Below are 27,283 nucleotides of genomic sequence, written 5' to 3' on the forward strand. Positions count from 1 at the left end.
TACAGAAGGGAGTTTCACATGGCTTTTCAGCTGGAGTCCCAATGACAACAGTGAACATGTATGTTCTCAGCTGACACCATCTGGGCTGCAAAGTGGCCTCTGGCTTCCCAAACCAAAGGCCTTATCACATGAGAAAATAAGAAATAGATCAGGAGAGTAGCAGCTTTCTCTGTGCTTTTTCACATGCAGTTGAAGCAGTTCCATCATCTTCTTGAGAGAAGCAGTGGTAAAAGCGTGCCTTTTGTTGTACTGGAAAAATCTGTCTAGTAAAAGGAACACCATCTTTTTCAGGAAGGAGAATAGAAGTATAGAAGTGCTACAACAGCATGTGGAGAGGCAAGGAGAAAGCTGCAACTCTCCCGATCTGTTTTGGCTTTCTTTCTCATGCGATAAAGCTCCATATCTGCTTACTCAACCTGCCTTAAGTAGTAACAGTTCTTCCAACTAATAAGAATGAGGATTGTAAACCCACCTTCCTGCCATCTCCACACTGTGATTGTATGTTCAGGATCAACACCTACAGACACCAGGAGCTTGCCAGTAGCACTGAAGTTGACATAGTTCACACCTTTGGAATGGAAGCAACGCAGCATAGACAGAGTCTGCTTAGTCATAGCATCCCATATATGGATGGAAGGTGTTGTACCTAAATATATACATTTTAAAAGTTGAGTATTCAATATTAAGTATCTTCAGAGGCAAATGCATCTTATCAAAAACAAGGCAGTTAGACAAATAAAACATTTACAGAATTGTAATTATAACTCATGGGGAAACATAGAGGGGTGGAGAAAAATATTGGAGTTCATAACATGAGACAAATTCTAAAACAAAGATGAAGTATTTATGTAGCATCGAAGAAAGACATACTAAAATGAATCTGTCAGTGTTCAACTTGTATCCACAGTTCACATAGATACAACAAAGAAATATGAAAAGGTTGCGATGCAACTTTGCTGACTAAGACTCAAAGGGGAAAACAACCTTACCTGGAAATTCTGTCATATCACCTGGATGGTGAGGGCAATGGCAAATGAGAAAGCACCAAGGGAAAACAATAGCTGAAATAAGTCAATGTTTCTAATGCTGAAGTGCTCAACATCAGCACCAGAATGAATCAACAAATTAAAAAAGCAAATTCAACATGAGTATGGATTTAAAAAAAACCAAAGCAAAAAGAAAGGGAGGAATCTTTTTGAATTATATGTCCAGCATAATGCATTTTAACTTGACAACTATAAAGAAAAAAAAGTCCCCTAATACAGTAAGCTATTGTGAATAAGAACTTCAGTGCAGGCTAATGCTAATGCCTTTTGAGTTCAGCCAAGAGATCAGGAGCCAATCTCACAAGTGTGTTTTTTTTCCTTGTGCAATCCTCCTTGGAGTAAGAATTCTGCTCTGTTGTCTTTATGCACAACAGTGGAAAACACTGATATTGATATTAAGTATAGGTAACATGAACCAGAATTCCCATTTCATCAGGAACTAATTGCAAACCCTAGCCTGAGTTGTGTTTTTAGAACCTGACTGTCTCTGTGACATTGGCTGCATCCGCACTGAAGAATTATCCAGTTTGACACCACTATAGCTGCCATGACTCAGTGCTGTGGAAATTTGAGGTTTATAGCTTTGTAAGATATTTATCCTTCTCTGTCTGGTGCCACAACAAACTATAATTTCCAGAATTCCATAGCACAGAGCCATGACACTTAAAGTGGTGTCAAATAGGATTATTTCTGTAGTGCAGACGAGCAATTATAAAATGCTCTCAACACTTTCTCAAGCATTGCACCCTCACCATCCACCATGGAAACATGGAAACATATTCTTAACCACTGCTTTGCTTGAGGTCTAGGATACTTTTATTTGGCCACTGGCAAACTAAATGCCAGTTTTGGTTCCTTTTGTACTTTAAAAATGCTTTATTATCTGGAACATATTTTCAGGGGGAGTGGGTTCCTAGTCCTTACTCATTGGAAAAAACGGAACTAGATCAAAAGCCTCGTCCTAATGGAAGGATCCCTTTTGTTCACACAAAACTTTTGCTGAACTGTATCCCTTATCCAGATATTTACATCTGTGGATTTACATTCCTGAGGAATATTCATATAGCACAAGAACATAAAAGGGAGATTTCCTATGAAGATATTTTAACAGCCTGTGGTCTAAGTAAATATTCATCAGCAGAAAGACTTCAACTAAACACCACAGGTATAAATAAAAAAGAGGGTTCCAAACACCCCCCCCCCCTTGAAAAAAACACCCCTGAATACCAACTGGTATGCTATGTTACAATTTAAGGAGAACAAATTATAGAAGCTATAGTATATGAGGGGATCTTAAAAAGCTGATCAGAGTTCCACATAGACTCTGAAGGCCTATTTCATATATTACCTAAACTTGGGTAATTTCAGGGTAGTTTCTCAAAGACATTTTCTTTGCATATAAAAATTATTAAAGTTAAATTCCAGCAATGAATATTTTTTAAAAAAACCAAATAGACAGTAGGCTAGGAAGTATATCCCTGAGAATATAGAGAATTATTGCATGCTAAGGGTAACACTTTTGGACTAGACGCTAGACAATCTCCTTATATTGCATTCAAAATTCGATGCCAATCAGGCAGCAGAAAAGCAATAATGTGTCAAGAGCAACATTATTCCTATTTGACATTCCAAAATATAAACAAGAGGACAACCACCAAGAGTTAAAATCCCATTATTTTAACTTCTCTATGAACCTACCAATCTGGCTTGTTGCTACAATGTTTTTATACTTTGGATGTTGATTGACAGTTAGGCAGAGGATGTCATCTGTATGCTCCAGGTAGAAAGTCTGGATTCCTATGCAATGCCAAACAAAGGTTTGTTTTAGATAGACAGAGGTGGTAATGGCAATATATGTTAAAGTAGATCTGTTTCAAAGAAGCTGAAATTTGCCATAAAAGGAGAATTAGATTATTTCAGCAGTAACAACACAAACCTGTTTCACAGTTTTTGCTGGTTATGCTACGTGATATTGTCTTCCCAACTTTTACTCAGAATTTCAGCTGTAGAATAAGATTTTGTATTATAGGACGTTCATTCCCAAATATCTATGGTTAGAAGAGTCTTCCCAATGTAGTGTCTTCTACTTGTGTAGCCCAGCACAGTTGTAGAGCATCAGGTTATACAAAGGAGAAATCTCATGCAGGACAGCAGGAAAAGAACTCTACCTGAGACCCTGGACAGTAATTGTAATTCAGAGTAGACAATACTGGGCTAGAAGGATCAGTGGGTTGATCCAGAATAAGGCAGCTGACTCAAAAAATAGAACTATACCTCTTCATCTTGATCCATGCCTTATCTTATACAGAGGTCAGGATCCTACACCAAGCAGATGGAGTGTAACACATAATTCCATGTCCAGCTCCTCCCAATATGTCCTTTTGGACAGAGCCCAAGGGTCTATCCTCTAACCCCCTGCACTGTTAAACACCCCATGCTGTATTTTGAGGTCCTCATATTTTCATATCTCATATCTGGAGATAGCATGTTTTTGAAAGATCAATGACTTTTCAGGAACACTGGTTCCCAAGAAAAAAAGGAATGTTTTCCCAAGGCATGGGGGCATCCAAGTAAACAAAATAATCAAATCTAAAGTGCTCCTTCCTTCCCCCAAGTAATCTGCATTTCCTCTCAAAACTTGAGACAAAGAATCTCTTCACACCAAAAGCAGTAAGCTAATCTCTCTTCCTACCCCCTGTTGTGTCCCTAGCCAAACTTCCCTATTCAGCCATTTTAGGCATATTCTGATCCAATCACTGTCTCATTACACTAAAATTAAAACTATCAACCAGTGCAGAATCCCACTGTCGATCCCTGGGAAAAGACATTCAATCTTTGTTACTTATAAGACAGCCCATTGCTTGGGGCTAGTTTTAAGTTATAAATATGGTTTCAAAACCTAACCTCTGCACACATAGCCCAGCCCACATGCATGCCGACACTGTGTATGGTCTATGTTGCCCTCAGACCTTCTAGTCGGAGCCACTCCAACTTTCCAGTGACTTCTCAACGGATAAGTAATTATAATCCACTGCAAACTCCTAAAAACGCCATTATCCTCTTTCCACATTTCCATTTTGGTGAGTTCTGTATGCTGTATTTGTTTGAATTGCTATCTTGTATATTTGATTGCACTCTATATAAATTCACCCAACACCTGGAGTCCCCTTCAGTTAGTACTGGTATACACTGGTGCAAACAGTCCAAAGGTTGCCCAAGCCTCTTGCATAGCTAATTTCCGCAATATGTCTTGGCTCAGAGGTGAACGAAAATAGGAGTGTCCTCACAGATGGAGTGCATTTCCTTATTCCAGTTCCTTGGAACTACACTATCTGGACTGCCTCCCCTCTTTCTTCTCTTCCCACTTGGGACTTGACAACTGTAAGGGGAAAGGTTTTGGATGTTGCACAAAAGGCTAAGACACCTTGTGCTCCATCCAAAAAGAAGCATGTATGTGTCACGTCACACTTATGCAAGCAGATGTTACTAAGGATGCTGGCCAGAGTGTGCCCATGTGTGCATGGATTTCTCCACTGACTTCTATAACAGGTGAATCCAGCACTGAAATCAATAGAGCCATTGATTTCCTTTCCAGCACAAATCAAGATGAAAAATGGGGTTAGAGAAATATGTTGTACCTTTTATCTTTTATTCCTCTTTCAATTACCTGTGGAAAGATTTTGAACTATGCATGCTGCAGCAGTATGGAAAATAATATCAGCACCATCATTGAGGTAATGAAGGTTGTTGCGACAATCAAATCCACGATATCCAAAAACGTGATCTAAAGCCAATTCCTAGAAGATAAAATGTTATAAGATGAAGGGTTACATACAATTTTTACCTCTTCTTTCCACCCAGAGGACAGAATCAAAAAAGATCATCAACACAAAAATTTAGAAGTCAGAGCAGAAAAGTGATTAAAATATTTTGTACAGATTAAGTTGGCATTAGGTTGACAACTGTCAACCAGAAGACTTTTTAATTAGTCACCTCTCTTCCAGCAGGCATATGCAGATAATTCTAAATTGTGAATTAAGATGTTGAATTTTAAATGCAGACTATTTTAAAATTTGTATGTCTTGTCTTTTTAAACTGTTTCACATTTTAATTAATGTGGTTTAACTGATGTTATTAATTATTGATTTGCTGTTGTCTTGATCCACGAGGAGAGGAGGGTAAGATATAATAATAATAATAATAATAATAATAATAATAATAATAATATCTTGCTTGCTGATATGTCTCTTCCTTCACCCCATTACTCATTTAGCCTGAATTAGTTTTGACTTAGTAAGAAACCCCTTACTCCCTGCCTTGGAGCCTATGCTCCTTCTCTTTTCTCCCCCACCCCTGCAAAACTCCCTCACAACCGATCTGTTTCTCCCTCTGCCCTAGATTAGCCTTCTCTTCTTCACTCCACTTTTATCAGGTATGCCAGTTGTTTCACCCTTTAACACTCTTTTTAGGTTGCCATGTTCTATTTCCCAAGATCAAAGCAGTCACATTAGCATATTAGGCAAACTACATGTTTCCTATGCAATATGCAAATCGTATGGTTGAACATGAAGAAGCTGATTTGTTACTCAGTCACAAAGTCACAATGGGTCACTGTCACAAGACTGCAAATCCACTCTTGGTTTTATCATTGCTCCTCTCATTGCTGTTCTGGAGTGTATGGAATTCTTCTGATGGGAATGGATATCAGCACCTGGATGGCTCTTGTACATCCTAGAGCAGATTCGAATGGAATAGCCATAAAACCAACAGTGGATTTCCTGCCCCTATAACAACAGATTCACCAGTTGCCACCAAATTATAGTTGCCAACAAGTCTGAGAAATAAAAACTAGAGCATAAAACATCAGTTCACATATATCTGTCATTCTATAATGGTTTAAAACATGTAGAATTTTGCACTTTTAGAAAAAAATTAATTGGGCAAGGGTTTTCTGCATTACTTCTTTTTTTAGGAGTCCTATCCTGGTATCCTCTCATATGCTAGCTACATGGCTTGGGGATGATAAGACGCAAAGTCCAACTCACGTGGAAGGCATTGGGTCAGAGAAGGCACACTGGCAATCTCTCACACCACAAACCAATATGTACAATTAAAATTCTATTAGTGTTTTTGTAACTAAATCAACAATGCTAAGGATTTACAAGTAAGAATGTTAAAATTCATTAAAACTTTTAAGGAAACTTGAGGAGGAAGAGAACAAAGATCAATTTGTAGCTTGTTCACAAGAGTAGTTATGTATAATCTTTTAAAAAGAGAACAAAGTTTATTCACTCAGATGGGAACAAATACCAAAATAACAGTGTACGAAACCTGACCTCAACTAGTTTCCTTTTTTTGTTGACATTATTCTTTTGCAATTTCTCAGGTGGAGGAGCAGCTCTGCTTACTGATGGCCTGAAAGAAGCACAGTGGAACATGATCAGCACATGTGAAATGAAAAGAAATAAATTTTATATTTGTTGCTGTGTGTCTGAAGGTCATTTCCAACTTATGATGGCCCCAAATCAACCTATCACAGGGTTTTCTTGGCAAGATTTGATCAGAAGGGGTTTGCCCTTGCCTTGCACTGAGGCTGAGAGAATGTAATTTGCCCAAGATCACCATGGCTGAAGAGGGAAACCCTAGTCTCCAGAATTATAGGCGCGATACATACCGGCAAAATGTAGCATGGCAGTGGCAGCAGTAGGGTTAGGGAGTGCACACCATTCAGACGTACTAGGGTTAGCCTAGTACATACTGGTGGCGTCAAAATGGTGGTGCACTGTCTACATGGGCACCGCCATTACGATGTGACAGATGCACTGCATCCGCACATCACATCGCGCTTGCGACATCACGAGTGTGCCATTTGCACACTCGGGCGTTGCAAGCACAATGGAAAAAGAACCTGCTTTTTGTGGGTTCTTTTTCCGCTGCAGCTTCCCACGGGTGGAAAAAGAGGAGGCAGCAGACCTCCCTTTTGGGGCGGTCTGTATCCCGCCATAGTCCAGTGATCAAATCACTACACCATGCTGGCGCTCACATTTTGTATACCAACTGGAACTACCAGATAACAATTGGAAAATGGCCTGATTAGCTGGTGTGGGGTGGGAAAATTTTGGTCCTCCAACTGTATTGGCCTACAACATCCATCAGGCCCAATCAGCTTCGGCAACGTTAAAAGGGAATTGTGGGAATTGAAAGCCAAAACATCAGGAAGACCAAAGATTCCTGCTCCAACTAACTAACCTCATTTTCCAATTGGATTCCTAGGCTGGAGCTTGGGTAATGCTTGTGTTTTGATGTTGTGGTTATCGCTGCTAGAAACGTCAGGAGAATTAATTGAATTTGGTCACGTAATTTTAAAATCACACTAGAATAAAGCTGAAGTAACTTCAATGGTATTTAAGCTAGGATCTAAAGAGTCCCGTCTGTGCCCATACTTTGAGAGATCACTGGTTTTTATATCAGTTTCATAAAAAATAAAAGCACCCTGAAAATCTGCCCTATTTCCAAATACTCCAGGTTATGTGTTGGTTTTCAGTATAGCCCATGTGCTACATTAAAAACTGCTCTGGAGGATATCTTGACCTCTAGGAGTGGCATTTCAGGGAGTAAAAGAAAATGCAGTGAAACTGGTTGGGGAAGATTAACAAGTCGATAGATCTTTGGATGGGTCTAAGATACTGTAATGGTACCTGAGATCATTTCATCTGTAGATGTTGGAGATTGAACCTGGCATCTGCTTCATAAAAATATATGCTCTATCTACAGCAGCTCTCTAAAACGTAAATGGATGGATATTCCTCAGGTTTCTGCAAAAAGGCAGTGGAGGGAAATCCAGACATACTCTGTATAAATGCCTTCCCACATTCATGTCTAGGGATGAAACTATCTTGTTAAAACCCTCATGAACGCAGATAGGATCCTCAGGTGACACAGTAGCCAAACAGTTGCCTGGAGGAAATCCCACCAGCAGGAATTGAGTGTTTCCAACAACTAATACAGAAAGCCTTACTGATACTGGAGATGATATATCACCATGCTAACCACTGATACCAGTTCCTTTCTGATTTTGGAAGATTAACAGGTTCAGTCCTGGTTAGTGCATGGATGGGAGATTGCCAACAGATAACAGGAACTATAGGGTGTATTTTAGAGGAAGGAACTGGCAAAACCATGTCTGAGTATTCCTTGCTTAAGAAAACCTTATGAAATTCATGAGGTTGCCGTAAGTTGACAGGTGACTTGAAGGTGCGTGTATACACACACACACACACACACACACACACACGTGAATATCAAAACAGAAAGAAAAGGGAAGACCAGGTTGCCTTTCCAGGTACTCCCAAGCACTGTCTTTGGCCACCAAAACAGAAATAATAAAAAAGTGGAGATTGATGAACAGAAGTTATCCCTCTATACTTTAGGGAAGAAACCTTCAAGCAGTCTCAATAATATTCACAATGTTTTCATTTATTTATGCAAGGCTTATCTCACACGCTTGTTTCATTTTACACGCGATATTGTCAGTTTTGAATAAAACGTTTACTGAAACATGCTGAAGTACTCTTTTGGGGGTGGAGGTGGTGCAGGAACCTAAGCGCATTCCTTCTGTGTTATTTCTGCCTTTGGTAATGCTCTGGAAAACATCTACTTTGTTAATGGGGGTCTTGTCTGCAATGGCAAGGATATTCCAGGGGCAGCCTGGAGTATCTTGGCTGTAGAGATGTGCCAATCTCTTCCTGTTACCTGACCTTCCATTTCTGGCTGTCTGCACAGGGGTCCCACTGAGCTGCCCAGCACATCTGTCCCTGCCATGGGTCACTCGCTTCTGGGACCAGAACAAGGAGCCCAGCATTGGTCATATGGCTGGGAGCCATGTTCTGCCCTCAGAGTGAGTGACTGGACAGCACCAGAATGGGGGCCAGGGAAAGAACTGGCCTTTTGGCCCATGCAGACCAGCCCAGATGTATCTCTGTAATTTCAAACAGCATCTCAATGTGAAATAAGGCAGGTGTGAATAAAAGTGTTTAATTATGTACAAGAACTGGATGTCAGCATTGAGATAATGGGCTTAATTTTTAAAGAGAAGGCTGTGTACTGTATACTCCTAAAACAAGGGTGCTGCCAATCCCTTCAAAGCATCATTGTATTTTCTGAAGACTAATTGCCAGAAAAAGGCATCAGTATGATAGACCTCTATTTTCTAACCATCTATTGTTATGTGCCTTCCTTCATTTGTTTTGCTATGAAAGCATGAGCTCCATTGACTCATAATGTCTTGTCTCTACTTTAGCAGCAATTAATGTCTGCAAAACAGGCAACTATAATTATAGTCACCAAAACAAAAGACAAAGATAATGCACAACCAGAAACACAGTACTAATTGCAAATTTCTCTAAATATTGATATCCTTTGAAAGAAGAGAATGTTCTCTAGAATAAAGATTAAAGTTGTGCAAAGTATGAGGCTTGATTTCTCAGATCAAAGTGTGGTGTTTAATTCACAGAACCATGCACAGATTGGGTATTTGTTAGAATCCTCTTGTTAATGAGAGACTGGTAAAGCCGGCCCTCAGTATCAGCAGATGTGCCATCTGTGGATCTGAGTATCCGTGGACTGCAAGCCCGCATTGTCCCCAATGGTGACAAGTGCATGCAGCCGTGCTGCCACTGAGAACAATGGGGGCTGTCCCTAATTGTGCTGCCATTGAAGTCCCATTGTACCTAACGGTGGTGTGGCCATGGGGGACAATGGACCTTGAGCATCCATGGATTTTGGTATCGGTCACAGTGGGTAGGTGGGTCCAGAAACATTCCCATCCTTGGATGTTTAATTCATGTGGAGGAAGCAGCATATGGGCCAGAAGATCAGAAATAGCATGTCACTGTCACAGTCAATCTACCTGTTTAACTCTTCATGAATGAACGACAGGCTTGTCAGTTTCCTCCTCTAATCTTTTACTTAAGTCTGGCCACAAGGGCAAGACTGGAAGATTTTATTCCTCCTTTTAGTTAACCACCATTTAGTGTGATGTCTGAACGAGTGATGGTGTAAGATGTTCTGCTGTTTGAGGCAGGAGGGCAAGCTGCACAGTGCTCCTCACAGTACTAATCTAGCAGGTAAGCATTTTGGAGAGCTGCCATCTCTAAGGTCTGAATGCCTTTCCTCCCTCAATCCATTATGGGTGAGTTGGCCATGGAGATAATCTATGTATTTATCCCCAAATGGGAAGGCCAAGCCTTGGTCTAAACCAAGACAAACCTATTTTAAAAATTATTTATTTAAATAAGCCATTTTCAAACCATGGTTTATGAAGTTGGCTTGCTATCTTACCCACAATTAATTATTTTGGAATTTTTACAAAAATGCCCTAAAAGGTACCAGATCTCATCTGATTTTGGAAGCTAAGCAGGGTCAGCCCTGGTTAGTACTTGGATGGGAGAACACCAATGAATACCAGATGCAGCAGGCTGTATTACAGAGAATGAAACTGGCAAAAACACTTCTGAGTATTCCTTGTCTATGAAAACCCTATGACATTCATTTGGTTGCTTTAAGTTGACAGGCGCCTTAAAAGCAAGGAATATTTGGGGTGTTCTTCCTTCCTTCTTCTGAAATATAGCATACAGACTATTGTTTGGAATAGTAAAATCAAGTTCCAATAGATTCTCACTAATGCACAGCAAAGATATGTAGGTATGTACACACACACACACTAAAACAGCTATCTCAAGTGAAATTCTTCCTATATTACTACAGGTTGAGTCTCCCATGTCCAAATTGCTTGGGACCAAAGTTGTTTTCGATTTTGGAATACCTGTATTTGCATATATGTACATATTATTGTATCTTGCAGATGGGACCCAAGTCTAATCACAATTTTTTAAGTTTCATAGACACCTTATACACATAGCCTGAAGATAATTTTATACAATATTTTTAATAATTTTGTGCATAAAACAAAGTTTGTGTACATTGAACTATCAGAAAGCAAAGTTGTCACTATCTGAGCTACTCATGGAAAAAAAGTTTTGGTTTGTGGAACATTTCAGATTTTGGAATTCTAGATAAGGAGACAGTCTGTAACACACTGAATGTAGTCTATCAGAATAAATAAAATAACAATGAAGAATTTGCATGAAGAACAATTCCATAAATTCATGAGAACAAAAATATTAATGACAGTAAAAACATCCAGCAAAATTTTGGTGGCAGAACCTGACTTTAAAATTACTGCTGTCATACAATTATTAATATATTATTAATGCAGTTGTATGCAAACAGAATAATATTATACCATTATTCAGTTTGTTTAAAGTAATCTTATCAAGCAAATAACAACAAAGCAAATCAGACATCCACCATTCAAACAGATAAATATGTTCACTCTAAGCACTAATAAAATACTTCAATACTGAGTTACCTTGATCCCCTTGTGAGCAGCAAATAAAGTCAAGTGAGAAACTTAGTACAGTTTAGGAAAACAGAATCAAGCCATTAAGACTCACTCATGCACAAGCCTCTTTTGAACTGACCAGTCATTCCTGTGTGGCACGTGGCCATGCTGTTCAAGCATGCTTGCAAGAACTAAAACAGAAATTAAAAGAGTGCACCAGTCCACAAACTCAGAAAGGTCATACCCTGAGATCTTGGGGGAGAGGCTGCACTAAAGATCCTAAAGGACAGGAAGAAAAAGAAAAGAAAGGAAGCTTCATCAGTGCTTCCCACATAATCCATCCAGCCCTGCAAAATACTCTTTCAGTGAACTGTACAGATAATGAAAAGTCCAGAGTGTGGGAACAGCCTCAAACAATATATGGAATTTTGCTTTGCAGTCTCAAAATTTCACACATTATATAGAAGGAAACGTGAGGTAGCTACTGAGAGGACACTCAACAAAGAGCTGCAGCAAATCACATTACTTACTGAAGATAATTCTTGTGTGATACAGTTGTTTGAAAATATGTATTTGTCATGTCCAGCCTTTTAGGTGTATCTGTAAATATGTGAAGTGCTCTACTCCTGCTCCTATTATTCCATCGGCTGCATTGGTGCAGTGGAAGAGAACAGTCTATGCTTCCACATTATACTGCTCCAAATGCTATGCCTGTAAATTTCTGTTTTAAATGTAAGAGTCAGTGAAATACAGTAGCATTATTGTACACCTCTCATTGTGCTGCCTCCATTGTACTGTATTAACATTACATGAAGGAAGAATGAGTGGAGTCCTAGTGTAACCTTTGTGATCGCCACTGAACTCTCAAAGGCCTGGTACTCCCCTTTTCTTTTCTTTTTTGGATGGAAAAAATGTTTTTGATCAAAGGACTCATGCAAACTATTTTGTAAAGCTCCTTTGCAGATGACTTTCTTCCACACAGTCAGCACCCACTGAACAGCCCAACATCAGACCTAACACATGAATTTCCAGTCCTCCAAAATGGTGTCTGCAATGACACATCCAAGGCTGTCTGGGGGAGCTGAAAATTAGGTGGCGCAGCCCTCCAGAGCATGGCCACTGGTTCCAGTGTGCCCACCCCTGACCTGAAATGATTCCTTCTCAAAAGCAAGTAATCAATGCAGGGTGCCTTACACTGACACTATTAGTCCTTCAGAAGGCCAACTTTGTATTATCATTTAATTCTGCTTGGACAATTTGTTCTTGTTGTTGTTGTGTGCCTTCAAATTCTTTCCAACTTATGGCGACCCTATTACAGGGTTTTCTGGGGCTGAGAGTGTGTGACTTTAGTTTCCATGGTCAAGCAGGGAATTGAACCCTGGTCTCCAGAATTATAGTCCTGTGCTCAAACCACGCTGGCTCTAGCCAAACTAAATAAATCACTCTCCCCACACATAATTTCATTGCTGCTCTAAAGAGGTGAAGATTTCAATAATTTTTATCTCTCTATGACTTTAAATACTGGGAAAGGCTATATATGTAAAATGATTAGGGATGCAATCCTATATCCACCTATCTGGGCATAAGACTTATTGAATCCAGTGGAACATACTTCCAAGTAGACATGTACAGAATTGTGGTGAAACCCAGCAATCCTCTGCACACTTCCATGTGTGTCTAAGCTTCACTGGATTTAGTGGGACTAACATCTAAGAGCCTTTTGGCATGACAAAAGGAAGCTGAGATGGAGAAGCAGAGAAGTGGCTTTCTTGTTAGTTCTGTTGGCTCTAGGTTGACTCAGCCTGGCATCCTTCTGAGATTGCTAAAATGAGTACCCAGCTTTTAGGGGCAATTAGCTTACACTTTGTAAACCACTTAGTACATCAGTAAGCAGTACAGAAATGTACTTCCTATTGCTATTGCCAAGAAAACCCTATTATAGGTTTGCCTAAGGGTTGCCCTAAGTCCGAAATGACTTGAAGGAACACAACAACAACAACAACAACAACAACAAGGCTGTAAATACATAAGTACTGACTTTTAGGCAGTTGATGTAATAATCAGGAAAGTTAACTTCCTCTAGTGAGGAGCCTTTTGTCCTCCTACTATTTGCCCTGCAACTACTATCAGTCCCAACCATCATGGTGAATGGTACGGAATTATAGCAACTGTAGGTTAAAACAAGGGGAAAGTCAAAGGTTCTCTACCCTAGTACTAGTGTAACCAAGAAACATTAGAGGACTAGGAGAGGAATATGAATGCAGTGGCTACTTTACAAGTCATTTTCTCCTAATAATAATAAAATAATAATAAAATAAAATTTTTATTTATATACCGCCCTTCCATCAGATCAGGGCGGTTTACAGCAGTTAAAATACAATAAAGAATAAACATTAAAATCATAGACCATACAACAATTACAATATTACAGAAAACATAAAAACAAAAGGCCCCAGGTTAGCCAGTCCCGTTGCCAGTGCGGCGGGGGAGGCCTATAGGACCTTATTCAGGGAATGCAGTCCTGAACAGGAAGGTCTTAAGATCCCGTCTGAATTGGGCCAGGGAGGTAGCTGAGCGGAGCTCTGTGGGCAGCATGTTCCAAAGGGCCGGGGTGGCGATGGAAAATGTCCTCCTGGTAGTGGAGACAAACCTCGCCCCGGGAACCCTAAGTAGTTGCTGCCCAGATGTTCTAATGAATTTTATGGGTCAAAATGTACACCTAGGAATCAACCAGTATGATAGGGCATTACATATCTGGCTACTTTCCCCCATACAGTCAATGGTTGCCATTGATTTTTGTAGGAAAAAAATAACTAAAAACCAGAAAATGTCCAAAACATTCTACCATTCAAACAGTTGATCCAGTCACTATCAACAGAGTGACCCATTTGGTGGAGCAATGCTCCCCAACTCTATAATCACAGAGTTGCAAGTGACCACAAGGGCCAACCAGTCCAACTCTCTCCTATGAAGTAAGACACAATCAAAGCACTCCTACCAGATGGCTGTCCAGCCTCTCTTAAAAACCTCCAAAGGAGGAAGTTCCATCACACTCCGAAGCAGCATATTCCATTGTCAAACAACTCTTACTATCAGGAGGTTTTCCCTAATGTTAGGTATTAGGTGGAATCTTTTTCCTATAGCTTGAATCCATTGCTCTGTGTCCTAGTCTCTGGAGCAGCAGAAAACAAGTTGCACCATCCTCAATATGACATCCCTTCTAACATTTAAATATGGCTAACTTGTCACCTTTTAGCCTTCTCTTCCTCAGGCTAAACACACCTAGCTCCCTAAGCTGCTCCTCATAGGGCATAGTTTCCAGACCTTTCACCATTTTGGTCGCCCTCCTCTGGACACATTCCAGTTTGTCAATATCCTTCTTGAATTGTGGTGCCCAAAACTGGCCACAGCATTCCAGGTGAGGTATGTCCAAAGCAGAATAGAATGGCACTATCGATCTAGATACTATATTCCTATGGATACTTAGACAAAAGGCAAGTTCCAGGTTTACAGAAAATAAATGGTATGTTTCTCTCTCCCCTCAAAAAACAAAACAAAACAAAATAAATTTTTAAAAAGTTATTTTTCTATTTATTTGTAAGTGACAAGAGGAAAATGCTATTATTATTATTATTATTATTATTATTAGAAGAAGAAAGGAGTGATGGTGAAAAGAATCTAGCAGCACCTGATTAATTTTAGTATGAGCTTTAATGGTTTCAACCAGCTAGTCTTAAAGGTCCTATTAGAGCCCTTTCCACCCTTTCCTTTTTCTGTTTCTGTTGCAAGAGATTAATATGTCTCTCTCGCTGTAAATTGAAGAACAGCTGTCAAGGTGCCAATGAGGGAATTTGCTACTTTTGTTTTTTCAGGACCGACAATTTAAACAGTTTAAGGCAGAAGAAGAGCAAAAGAGTGCTTCCCCTTTCAATTCTACCCTGCTATCTGTTGGAGATTGCTTCTGGTTGCCTGGACCAGAGTAACAGACCTTATCACCCCCATGACATCACACTGAAGCACTCAGATGTGCGCCTGGTAAAGCAATGAAGTCCTTTGAAGCAGGAACCTGGAAAGTACTAAATCTTTCACTTGCAATAGTCTTTTTTTCTTTCTGTTTTAGTACTGATTTCTACAATTTTCCTCTTAAGAATATTTATGGGGATAAGGTTTATGAGGAAAGCAAAGGTGAAGACAGATGTAATATTGTGAGGGACAATAGTTTTGAAAGCATCATTATTATCTCAAAAAATAACAATACATACATTGTTCAGTCCCAAAGCAAGCTATGGGCAGATGGGTGATAAGTGGAAGAAGGTGGTGTGACCTACAGGTTTCCAGCATGTGAACAAATAACCTCACAATCTCCAGAAAAGTCTTGAAAATGTTTTTGATATATTTGTGGATTTTTAATTTCTTTTGTTAGTTAAGTGAAAGCTAGGAAGTTAATATATGTATACAACTTCAAATAAGAAGTAGGATAGCTTGGCCAGGGAACCAGAGAAGAACAAACTGAGCATTCATCTTGTCTTTGACTTTTAAGATCTATATTTCTGAAACAGAAGTTGTGAAGCAGAGCTCACACCACAGAATAAGAATTGACTGTGACCCCTTGTTAAGAATGTTACATCTGTCTTCACTCCAAGAGGACAATGTTCACTATGATACGGCCATAACTGGATAATAAACACAAGTCATAATTTGAAAATATATACAAACATATATATTTTGTATTTTTCTATACATGGCACATATACGCATAAGTACTCAATATATTCATATATACATATGCATGTATATATACACACATATATCTTTCCTGAGTTCTGTTCACACTTTAAACATTAATTTAATAAATATGAACGTGAAGCCACATCACACATCATATAAGCCCCCAAGTATGTTTGATGAAAACTTGCTTATGGCCCAAACAAGTTTTTTGTTTTAAAAAATTAAAATGCTACAAATGCAAAAATATCTATGGTTAACAGAATATATTTACCGTTAATTAATCTTAGTAGTCTGAATGGAACATTCACAGAAACCTACTTTTGTTTTCCAGTGCATGTGGCTTATACTTACTTGACAATTCCCTGCCTCCAAAGGAAAGCAAGTTAAAACATAATATAAGTATTAACGCTTTCTTTCCAGTAACATAACAGAAAGTGTGTGTATACCATCAGTGGCACTCAGAGAAAAACACAGGCACTCTCAAATATAACAAAGAGACTTGAATGTTTTGCAGATGAGAGGCATCAGGAAACTCAATGGGGCACTGGCAGGAGCTGGGCTGCTAAACCTTTCTCTCTCTGTGCCAGCGGGGCACTATGAAGAGAGTGTGGATGGACCTGATCCTTTCACCCTAGTAATAGTGAAATAGCAAACCTGAAGCCAGATGGACCAGGTGATCTGCTGAGCCAAGAGGGGACTGGGTAGACTTATAATGCTCACTTCAGGCTTGCTGCCAGGGTAGCCATATAGACTCTTGGGGCCTGACCTCTTGCACCAGTTGATGCCTTTTGTAAAGAAACTATCTGCCTAACCTTGACTATGTGCCTGCTTCTGGTTCCTCACTATTTCTTTGTACCCTACCTTTGGCCTGACCTGGCAACATTCTTAGCTTTGATGAACATGGCCTCTGCTTGTTACTCTGGACATTGACTTCATTCTGACTTTCACTCATTTTTTTATCCTTCCAACATTGCTGCTTTCAGGTCTAACCAGAATCATAACAGTAAATGATAATCAAGAGCAATAGCTTCTGTTTGGGATTTTTTTTAAAAAAAAAAGAAAAAAATTACACTAACTAAAGAGATCAAGGGTTGAAACTGTCCTGCATTACATCATTTCATACTGCCAAGGATCTGAAATGCGCACAGTATTGTTACTTGATCTTATTTTCACTTTCACTCAAGCCTGGTTAGCTTCCTAAGTTCCTTCTGGTGTACACATGCAGGAAAGTGGAGCATCTCCTAGCAAGCATTCCATCTCTGACTAATTGCACTGTACTTCTCTAGCCCCTCTCTGCTCTGAGTATGAGAGACCTTTTCAGGTTAAAGATTAGGGGAGTGAAATATCCATTCAGTTCCACGAAATACTACTTGTTCAGGCAAGACCTTTGATACAATAACAAGCTCTCCTGTAAACTCAGTGTTTTGTTTATCCTGCAAATTAACTGCAGCCCTGCTTCATCAGACCAACCTTGTCACTAAGCAAGCACCCTATTTCCCATAGGTGATACCTGTGGGAAGGTTTGAATTAGAACATGAATGTGACAGCACCATCCTTCTTGGTTTCCTTTTTTAACTGCTATATAAAGATCCTCCTTTGATACTGGAAAAAACTGTCTGGTCTAGTAGTCATGGAGATCTTTATCCTCTATGAATTTGTTGAATCTCCTTTTAAAGCTATCCATTATGGAGACCATTAGCACCTCTTGCGGAAGCAAGTACAGTATTACAATTTAACCATGTATTGTGTGTGAAAGGAGGAGCTGGGCAAGCCTGGTTGGTGCCAGACAATCACAGCTCAGGTAATGCTACCTAATAACTTAAGAGGTACAAAGAGCATGACACAGAGGCTTGTCTCTGACAGAAGAGAGGTAGAGGAAACGCCTTTGTTGCTGTTGTTGTTGTTGTGTGCCTTCAAGTTGTTTCCAACTTATGACAACCTTAAAGTGAACCTATTGTGGGGTTTTCTTGGCAAGATTTGTTCAGAAAAGGTTTGCTATGGCCTTCCTTTGAGGCTGAGCAGACATGCCCAAGGTCACCCAGTGGGTATAAATGGTCCAGTGGTGATTCGAACCCTGGTCTCCAGTCCTATTCCAGCACTCAAACCACTATGCCATGCTGGCTCTCAAGGATGGCCTAGAGACAGGGAAAATATTGTAGAGAGGTAGAAAGCCAGTGTGGCATAGTGGTTTGAGATTGGACTATGACTCTGAAGAACAGGGTTTGAATCTCCGCTCAGCCATGAAGCCCACTCTCTCACGCTCAGAGGGTGGCAATGGCAAACCCCCTCTGAAGAAACCTGCCAAGAAAACCCTGTGATAGGTTCACATTAAGGTCACCATAAGTCAAAAATGACTTGAAGGCATATAGCAATAATAAGGGGAAAGATGACGTAGAGATAGGGGAAAGGTGTAATAGAGAGAGGACAGTCAGCTCGGGGAAGAACTGAATGGGGTTTTGTGGAGCTGAGAATTATTGAAAAGTTCAGGGATTAATGTTTGATCTACATGTGTATTAATAAACTTCTACTTGTTTATTCTTTTTTACAACTGTGCCTGGCTGTTCCTGTAATGTTTTGATAGGGAGTCTGCTCACACTTACCGCAGTGAACCCAGTGAACAACACATATGTTGGTCCATATAGGGATCACTTTGAGGACCAAGTACCCAATCTAGGGAGGGATCTTGAGGGGGAAAGGGGCAAGGTGACTGAAGAAAGCCCAAGGGTTTGTAATTGCAGGACCAGCCTGGAGAGGGGATCAATTACACTGGGGTGAAGAAGTGATGGCAGTGGGCAATGGTGGTGCCAATATCAGTGGGGCAGTGAATACATTTTGAGTTTCAGTCTGAACTTTAAGGGAACTATCCAAGATGCCTATGACATTTTTGCTTGTGCCGTACCCATGACGAAGTGTTTTGGTTTTACATTTTAATATAGTTCTGATAAAACCTGTAAATCTGAAACAAGTGTAATCTGGATGTAAAACAAAAAACAAAAAAAACCTAGGTATCCCACAATGGTCAAAGAGATTATCTGGGCCAATCGTCAGAGGCCAGAGAAAAATAAATTTGAATAAGAGTTGGTAAGACTGGCTAGGAAGAGGCACACATTATATAGCTGGGGTGATTTCAACTAGGCATAAGCAATGACCTACATAATTTGAACTTGATGAAGTTTATTTGGTGAAATTACTGCTGCTTCAGTCAACACATTTAGTAGAAGTATGTTTAGCTTGAAGAAGAGAAAAGCAATAATAAATTGTACAGCAGACTATAATTACTTGAAGGACTGCTACATAGAAGATGGCACAGACTTGTTCTCTCTTGCTCTAGAAAGGAAGACAAGAGCAAATGGGTAGAAGTTGCAGGGAAGCCAATTTCAGATAAACTTCCTAACAATAAGAGCTACTAGGTAGTGTAACACTGCATTGAGGGGTTGTAGGCTCTCCTTCACTGGAGATGTTTCAACAGATGATGGACAGATATCTGTCAGGGAAGTTGTAATTGCATTCTGCATTGCAGACATAGTTACATTCTGCAGTGCAGCTGATTAGGTGATCTCTTATTCAATGCAGAAATTCCATTATTCCAAAGATTACAGAGAAGTAGTTTTTAAAGAGACATAAACATTAAGCCACATTAGGAAAAAGAGAGGGTTATAAACTGGAAGACTGTTAATATATTGGCTAGAAAGGAAAAGCAAAAGGGAGAAAGTGCACTCTGCACTAAGACAGAAAGGGGGAGAGAGAGAGAGCTGAGTTGGTGGAATCTGTTCAAAGCAATAAGGTGAAAACGTAAGGCTCATGGCAAGTGAAGCCTTGGACACTTGTTTTACTAATGGAATGAAAACATTACAGATTTTAAGAAAGGTTATATGACATAAATATTTGGGATTTTAGAAATGTATTCAGTTGGAGATGGGACCCATTCTTTGCCAATCATTCATTAAATATGTCAAGAGGTTTTAAAAAAATCCTGCTGTGAACATTTTCTTTGTACACTCTGTATTTTTCCATATAGTACATGGTTCCTCACTGTCCTACTTTTTAAATAGGTGACAGGAACAAAGAGGACACAGGAAGATACTTAATGAGAAGGAGGTACACCTTTCATTCAAAGGAAACCTGGAGGAGAGAAACTTCAAGAAGCCTGGAACAGAAGATGCAGCAAAACACAGTTTTTCTGACAAAATGTGTACAAGCCATGGAACAACAGACCAGCATGGGAAGGAGACATAAATTCTGCTACTTCCTGAGAACTAGATGGGTCTAGGATTAGGGGTAGTCAGATCTCAGGGCCTGACACCTCAGTTCCTGTTCTCAGGGTGAGGGTGAGCCATCTTAGACTGCATTCACACTAGTGTTTTTGTGCCGAGTAGATCCGGGGCGATTCGATGGTGCATTACCGAATCAAAATTCCCACTATATTTACTCCAATCAAATCACTCCATGGCAATTTAACCCTGTTTCAGTTCACATTACCATTTGTATCAATTTAAAATGGAGCTGAATTTCAATTGTTCTCAGGGTTTTTTTTAAACTGTCAATCAAATGATGTGCATCTACATCACACTGTTTGGGCAAATCCTCCCCTGTCAGACTCAGAGGATGGCAGTGGCAAGCCCTTCAGAAAAACCCTTAGCAAGAAATCCTTAGGATAGGTTAACCTTGGGGAGAGTCACACTCTCTCAGCCAAGAAACTCCCAAGGCTTTAAATGTGGGGTATAAATGCAATATAATATGTGTGCGAGAGCTTTAGTTTGCACCAACTTGGGAGCAGAGTCTATTATGGTTTTATTTATTAAGAAAGAGGGAAAAAACGACCCCTAACACCCAGCCTCACTGAAGGTTTTTTTTAAAATGTCAAGCAAATCATGTGCAGTTTTATCATACCAATGACGCCAGTATTTAAAGGTGCTGTCTACTGCAGCTATGCAATAGCAAAGATGTGCATAAGCTGTCAAATTTTATTTAATTTTTTAAAAAAGTACACTGTTTAATGATGTTCCCAGGAGAACACCCTCCCTGGCTATGGCTTTGGCTAGCAGGGAGAGAGCAAAGGCGTGGGCATGATCCACCTCTTGCACTTTAACCCCCTCCCTCCCTTCCTGTACTCTGAATTGAATCGACAGAAAGTTTCCATTGGCGGCTGGTATAAAAAGACCAGTTTTTTTGAAAAGACGCATCGAAATCCCCAGTTCCAAAAGAACTGGGTTAAGAGGGGTTTGCACCCTACCTCCCAGAATTCAGGTCAAGAAAAACCGGTTTGCAAACCGGTTTATAAAGTAGTCTGAATGGCCCTATGGGTGAGAGCACATTGGACAAAAACGTGTTCACATATATATTATCATTTGTTAGGTTTGGTGGTTTTTATTTGAATGGTGCCTGTGTGCAGCTGTGGTTAACACACAATGTCTCATGCTTAATGACATCACTAGGGTCATTTGTAGGTCTCAGATTTTGATTCTGAAATCTTAAGAGCCTAGGATAGACATGACCTGGCAATTCTACCTGGTATGTTCCCTGCACTCAGGTGGGGTCTAGGGTTATGTCAGCCTCTGAATCAATGGAAAATGGTAACTGAAGGTTTTGCCATCCAATACCAATCCAGAAAGAATTCTGCAGTTGACAACTGGGAAAGAAAAAAAAGTGACCAATCAGGGGAGGTAAAATTTTTTAAAGGGGATGGAACCCTGTGAAAAGAGTCCTCTTAGAATCATAGAATCACAGAGCTGGAAGGGGCTTCATGGGCCACCAAATCCAACTTCCTGTTCAATGCAGGATCTCTAGCTGAAGCATTCCCAACAGGTACCTGTCTGGCCTTTTTGAACCCTCTGGGGCAGTAGAGAACAGGCCTGCACCTTAACCTCTATGACAGCTCTTGAAGTATTTAAAAATTGCAGTCATCTCACTTCTCATTCTTTTCTTCATCAAATTGAACACACCCCGCTCTTCAATTCCTCCTCTTATGTTTTGTTCTCCATGCCCTTTATCATCCGTGTTGCCCTTCTCTGAACCAGGTCCAACATGTCTATATCCTTCTTAAAATGAGGTGCCTAAAACTGAACACAGTACTCCAGATGAGGCCTAACCAGCATGAAATATAGTGGGACTACGACTTCCCTCAACTTGGAAATTACGCTTCTATTAATGCAGTCTGAAATAGCATTCACCTTCTCTGCTGCAGCACCACACTGCTGGGTCATGTTCAACTTGTGACCAACAATAATCCCAAGGTCCTTTTCATATGTAGCCTTATTGAACCAAGTACTCCTCATTCTATATCTGTGCATTTGGGTTTTTTTTTTTGTCTTAAATGTAGGATTTTGCATTTGTCTCTGTTGAATTGTATTTTATTAATTGCTGTTGGATTTTCTAGTTTTTCTAGATCCTTTTGAATTCTGTTCCTATCTTCCAATGTGTAAGCCACTCCTCCCAGTTTTGTGTCCTTGATAAAAGTGTTGGATAGCAATGGCTCTAGGACAGAAAGCAGAGACATTCCACTTGAGAGCTCCTTCCAGTTTGAAGCACAGCCAATGATGACTCTTTGAACACTTCCTAGCTTTTTCTTATATTAATTGTTTTTACTTTTGCTTGGCTTTGGCTCTTGAGTGGTAGATTTTGTTTGTTTTGAGACCTTTCTTTCTTAACTTGCTTTTTCTCTCCTTTTGTAGGAAGAAGATTTCATCCTCTTCTGGACATGGTTCTTCTCAACTTTGAGGCTACTTTAGAGACCAATCTCTTGGGTCACAATGCCTGGGTCCTAAGCTATTTGGGATTTTCCATTTTACCGCATTTGGTTTTTAGCTTTTAACTTTATTTTTTTTTTATCTTTTCTTTGGTGAGGCTGTATTTTCATCACTTTAATTTTTTAAAACATCCTCAAATCTTTCCTTCGATTAATTTTTTTTCTGGCCTCTTTCTGGACCTTTTTCTGATCTCTTTCTGGACTTTACATCTGGGATGTATGGAAAGATCTCTTCTGATCTCCAAACAAATTTACCAGAATCTGTCCTTTGCATCACCACTATGAATTAGATAGACAGAAGATTCTGTTCTTTCTCTTTCCTTGTTGATCTGAAGGCCACATTTCTTCAAGGCTTTAAATCCTAAGAGCTGCATCTAACTGGTTCTAGATGGATAGAAATCAAGGTGAAGCTAAATTACAAGCCAAACGGCTTTTAATTTTGCTCAACATAATCCAGTATGGCACAGATATTTCATTTCAAGCTTTAATACTGTTTATTTTATATTGTATTTATTTAATAGGCTTCAAAGAGTCTTTCATGCAGAGTATAATCTTTGCAAGAAACATGCCTTGTTGTGTTTTGTTACAAACATTTTTTCTCTGAAATTGCTGTATGTTTCACATAATATCCCTTTTCACACATTTATATATATATATATACACACACACACACACACTATTTGCTCTTTGGGAAATAAAAGAAACAAAAACCATAATTGATTTAATATGTGTTGGCTGTAGCTAGTTTTGAATACTTGTAAGCATCTACTTATTGTGTTCATGTGTCAGTATGTTTCAAATTACAAACACAAGCAAGCATAAAAGAATATTAATTCAAGTTATAATAAGAGCTGAAGAGGATTTAGGAGACCTTTCTTTTTAAGCTACCAGAATTTTGCCATAGGTGCTAGCCTGGTAGTTCAGTGATGAATTTATCTGGCTTAAGCCATAATGCTTCCCTTCTTCTTAAAGAGTTATGTGCCTAATAACATCTCAGCAGCCATTTCTGGGGCACTGTTGCTCTCACTCATTTCACTGTATGGTTATTGTGGAGAAGTAGTACTGAATTATTTATGACTGACAATAGTTTAACACATTTCAAAAATTCAACCCACTACACTCTGGTATAGATTTCACATTCACTATCAAGGGGAATATCAGAAGAATACAAAGAGAAACAGCTATTTCTTTTTCCACATAGTATCTCTATAAATTGAAGATTTTAAAGAGGCATTTCATACTTCAATTTGAATAACATGGCAGTAGTGAACAGCCAGTAGGTGTGCCAATTAATATGTAGAAACAGAGAGATACCATCACACCGCTACTACCTCTAGTCTTGTCTCAAAGGAATAAACCAGCAAAGTAGAATTGGAAACCTTATTTATTTGGAATTTAATTTGCAGGGAGAATAATGTTTGACTAATAGGGTAATCGCTTATAGAATTGTTTCTGCATATTTTCAGCCTACCTCTGTTTGAACTGAGAGAAAAAGTAACTGTGTGATGCTCTTTTGGTATCACCTTGTAGTTGCCAGTATAGCTCTCCATTGCTACCATGCCTAGAAGCATTTTTGCATATTTTAAAAAATGTGTCATTTTATTTGGATAAAGGATGGACATAAACAAACAAATAAGCCATGAATTTATATACTTAGGAAAAAAATAGTAGTAGTAGTATTAAATGGAAAGCCTGTGTCATGTTGGAGTGGGAAGAGGTTGATGAATGACTAAGCATTCCACCTACTGGTATATTTGTATGTTATACAAATTTGAAAGATGAAGACTCCATTGTAAATGTTTTGTTTTTGTTTTTAAAAAACTGGCCCATCTTCACCCCTCAGTAGATTCTCAAGGATTAACACAGGGCTTGGGAACTTGTGGATCTAAAGTAGTATACAACTGCAGTTTCCATCAGCCCTGGCCATCCTGGCCAATGGTGACAGATGATGAAAGCAGTAGCTCATGAACATCTGGAACCAAAGGTTCCCAAGACCAGTGTTAAGTGAATATAGGGTTAGAGTTGCCCTAACACAAGATGATTTCACACCCTACCTGAATATCCTAACATCTAGAATACTCTATAACAGTGTTTCCCAAACTTTGGTCTTCCAGATGTTTTGGACTTCAGTTCTCATAACTCCTGATTGTTGGTCAAACTAGCTAGAGCTTCTGGAATGTGGAGGACCAAAGTTTTGGAAACACTGCTCTATAAGACACTTCTTTTGCTTGGTAGTTTGGAATTTATAACTAACAAAGAATTCTCTTGCAATGTGCTATGCTGTGTTGGAGACATTTTTTGAATTTAAATTGAAACTTGGATCAATAATAAATTACATTCAGTTATGTGTTGGTATTGCAGTGTATTAGCTGAATATGCCAGTTCCCCCCACCCCCCCTTCTGTACAAGGTGATTTTTTTAAGGTGGGAAAGATTTCATCACTGTCTGTCTTTGACTGTAAGATACATGGAAGTTGGGTTCTTCTCTGCTTATGTAATTTTGCACTGTACCTTTTACACTGATGGCATGGCATTTATAGACAGGAGATACTGGTAGAAATTCTCTTCACACAAAACGGTCACACATTCAGTAAACTGGCTAACAGTATTGTGCCTTCCTGACCCATGTCCACACGTTGAATAGAAGGTGTGAAAGGGCTCCTATTTACAACTCAGGAGTATGGTCAGAGACATGTGCTAACATCTGGGAGTAGCAAGAGAACATGGTGATGCTTCCTGCTCACACATTCACCAAAAACGTCAGTGCACCAGTTGAACTGGGTTACAGGGACATTCACTAACCAGACACTTTAAACATTCAGTTTCTCCCATGGACATATCAAAGTCAGATACATTCATATAAATCTGGCACTGGATAGCTCACTTATAATATTTTCCTTGAAAAGGTGGGCTGTGTGAAAGGCTCATACTCTTGCAGTTGTGCATTACCAGTCATACCACTTTTGCCATAGAGGATCATGGTATTACGTCCCTTCTCTTGGAGAGAGAACATTGTCAGGATGGCATTTAGAAAAGAGTGTAAGATGGCATGAAGAAAACAAATCTTACAAACATTGATTTAAACTTCTCCATGAAAGTACCCTCTGAAAAGTAAATACACATATAGATGAACCAACTTTACAGAATTCAGTCAGTCTCTGAAGTCAACTTTTGATGAAAAAACTTGTGGGAACTATTTTGAGGGATAAGTCAAACTGGCTAATTGTTAGTATCAGCCAAAACAAAATCAGCAAAAACAACCTTTCAAAGATGGAATAGTCCTTATATTTTAATGCAGTGTAACAAGGATACAAATGTAATAAGGCATCTAGTAATATATGATAATAATGTTCAAAAGGGAAACACTGGCACTATTTACATGAAAAAGGCTCATACCTGAATGGCAAATCTGTGACTTGGATGCCACAATTGAATTAAGTAAAGAAAATCTGTGTCAATCTTGATTGACATAGAACAGCAGGACCTATGAGACCAAAACATGCAGAGGCCTGTGCTCTTGGATCTTCCACAGCACATGGCTATCTAGCATACTTAATCAGAGGCAAAACTACACCACAGCACTGAGGATGGTGTGAGATACATTTTGTAATACCCACTGCAGTGGCTTTATCTAATAATTTGTATTTGAATTGTGGCACCCTTGCATTAAAAAGGACTAGGTCTAGGGCTCCATGTGTCTGGAGTTAGTGCTCCTATCTGCCTTATACATTTATTTTTATTTTTCATGGTCATTGCCATATTAGTTATTATTATAAAGAATATTGGTGCCTTTGGTCATGCAAATCAAACAGACAGATGCTGCAAACACCAAATAAAGATCAGGTGTTAGTAAATGGCAAAATGCAGCCCCTTGAAGTGTTCCACATGTTAGTAACACAGAAAGACATCTGGAGGACCATCAGCATTCTAGGCTGCTCAGTCAAAGCAATTTAGGTTCAGAGCAAAAATCTTTCTCTAATCCAAGACACAATGCATTCACGTTGGCCCAAAAATAAGACTGTATGGCTTACAATTGTCCTGGATTGTCTGGCACAGTCCCACCACTGATCAAAATGCCCCGTGGTGTGGGAGCACTCCTCTTAGGACTCCCACACCGCGAGACTGTTCCTGTGGCTCCTTTGATAGGTGCCCCACTCCTAAATTACACAAACAAAGCAAAGGGTGGAGAGCCAATCAGAGGAGCAAGAGAAAGAAAGAAGAAAAGAAAGAAAGAAGAGAGAGAAATGGGCAAAAGGAGAAAGGAGGGAAGAAAAACAACAAGGATGGGAAAAGGAGAGAGAAACATCCATTAATTAACTTAATGAAATATACTTCCCAAAATACCTGCAGAATTTCTACTTTG

At 39.4% G+C, this 27,283-nt stretch overlaps 1 protein-coding gene across 4 annotated transcripts in view; it reads right to left on the reverse strand.

Annotated features, from left to right (window-relative positions):
• Positions 1–27,283, reverse strand: part of EML6 (EMAP like 6) — a 194,780-nt gene that overhangs the window by 17,376 nt on the left and 150,121 nt on the right. For 2 of the 4 annotated variants that reach the window (XM_089528904.1, XM_089528906.1), the window contains exons 28-32: positions 6,383–6,461; positions 4,714–4,843; positions 2,745–2,843; positions 990–1,010; positions 473–646 (exon numbers count right to left, since the gene is read on the reverse strand). In XM_089528904.1, the coding sequence (XP_089385030.1) occupies positions 473–646; positions 990–1,010; positions 2,745–2,843; positions 4,714–4,843; positions 6,383–6,461 (503 nt within the window). The remainder of the gene's footprint in view (positions 1–472; positions 647–989; positions 1,011–2,744; positions 2,844–4,713; positions 4,844–6,382; positions 6,462–27,283) is intronic. The other 2 variants (XM_089528905.1, XM_089528907.1) reach the window with 1 other exon arrangement.

This window comes from Sceloporus occidentalis, unplaced genomic scaffold (assembly GCF_023333645.1).
Source record: "Sceloporus occidentalis isolate IW3139 unplaced genomic scaffold, rSceOcc1.0.p SCAF_6, whole genome shotgun sequence".
NCBI lineage: Eukaryota > Metazoa > Chordata > Lepidosauria > Squamata > Phrynosomatidae > Sceloporus > Sceloporus occidentalis.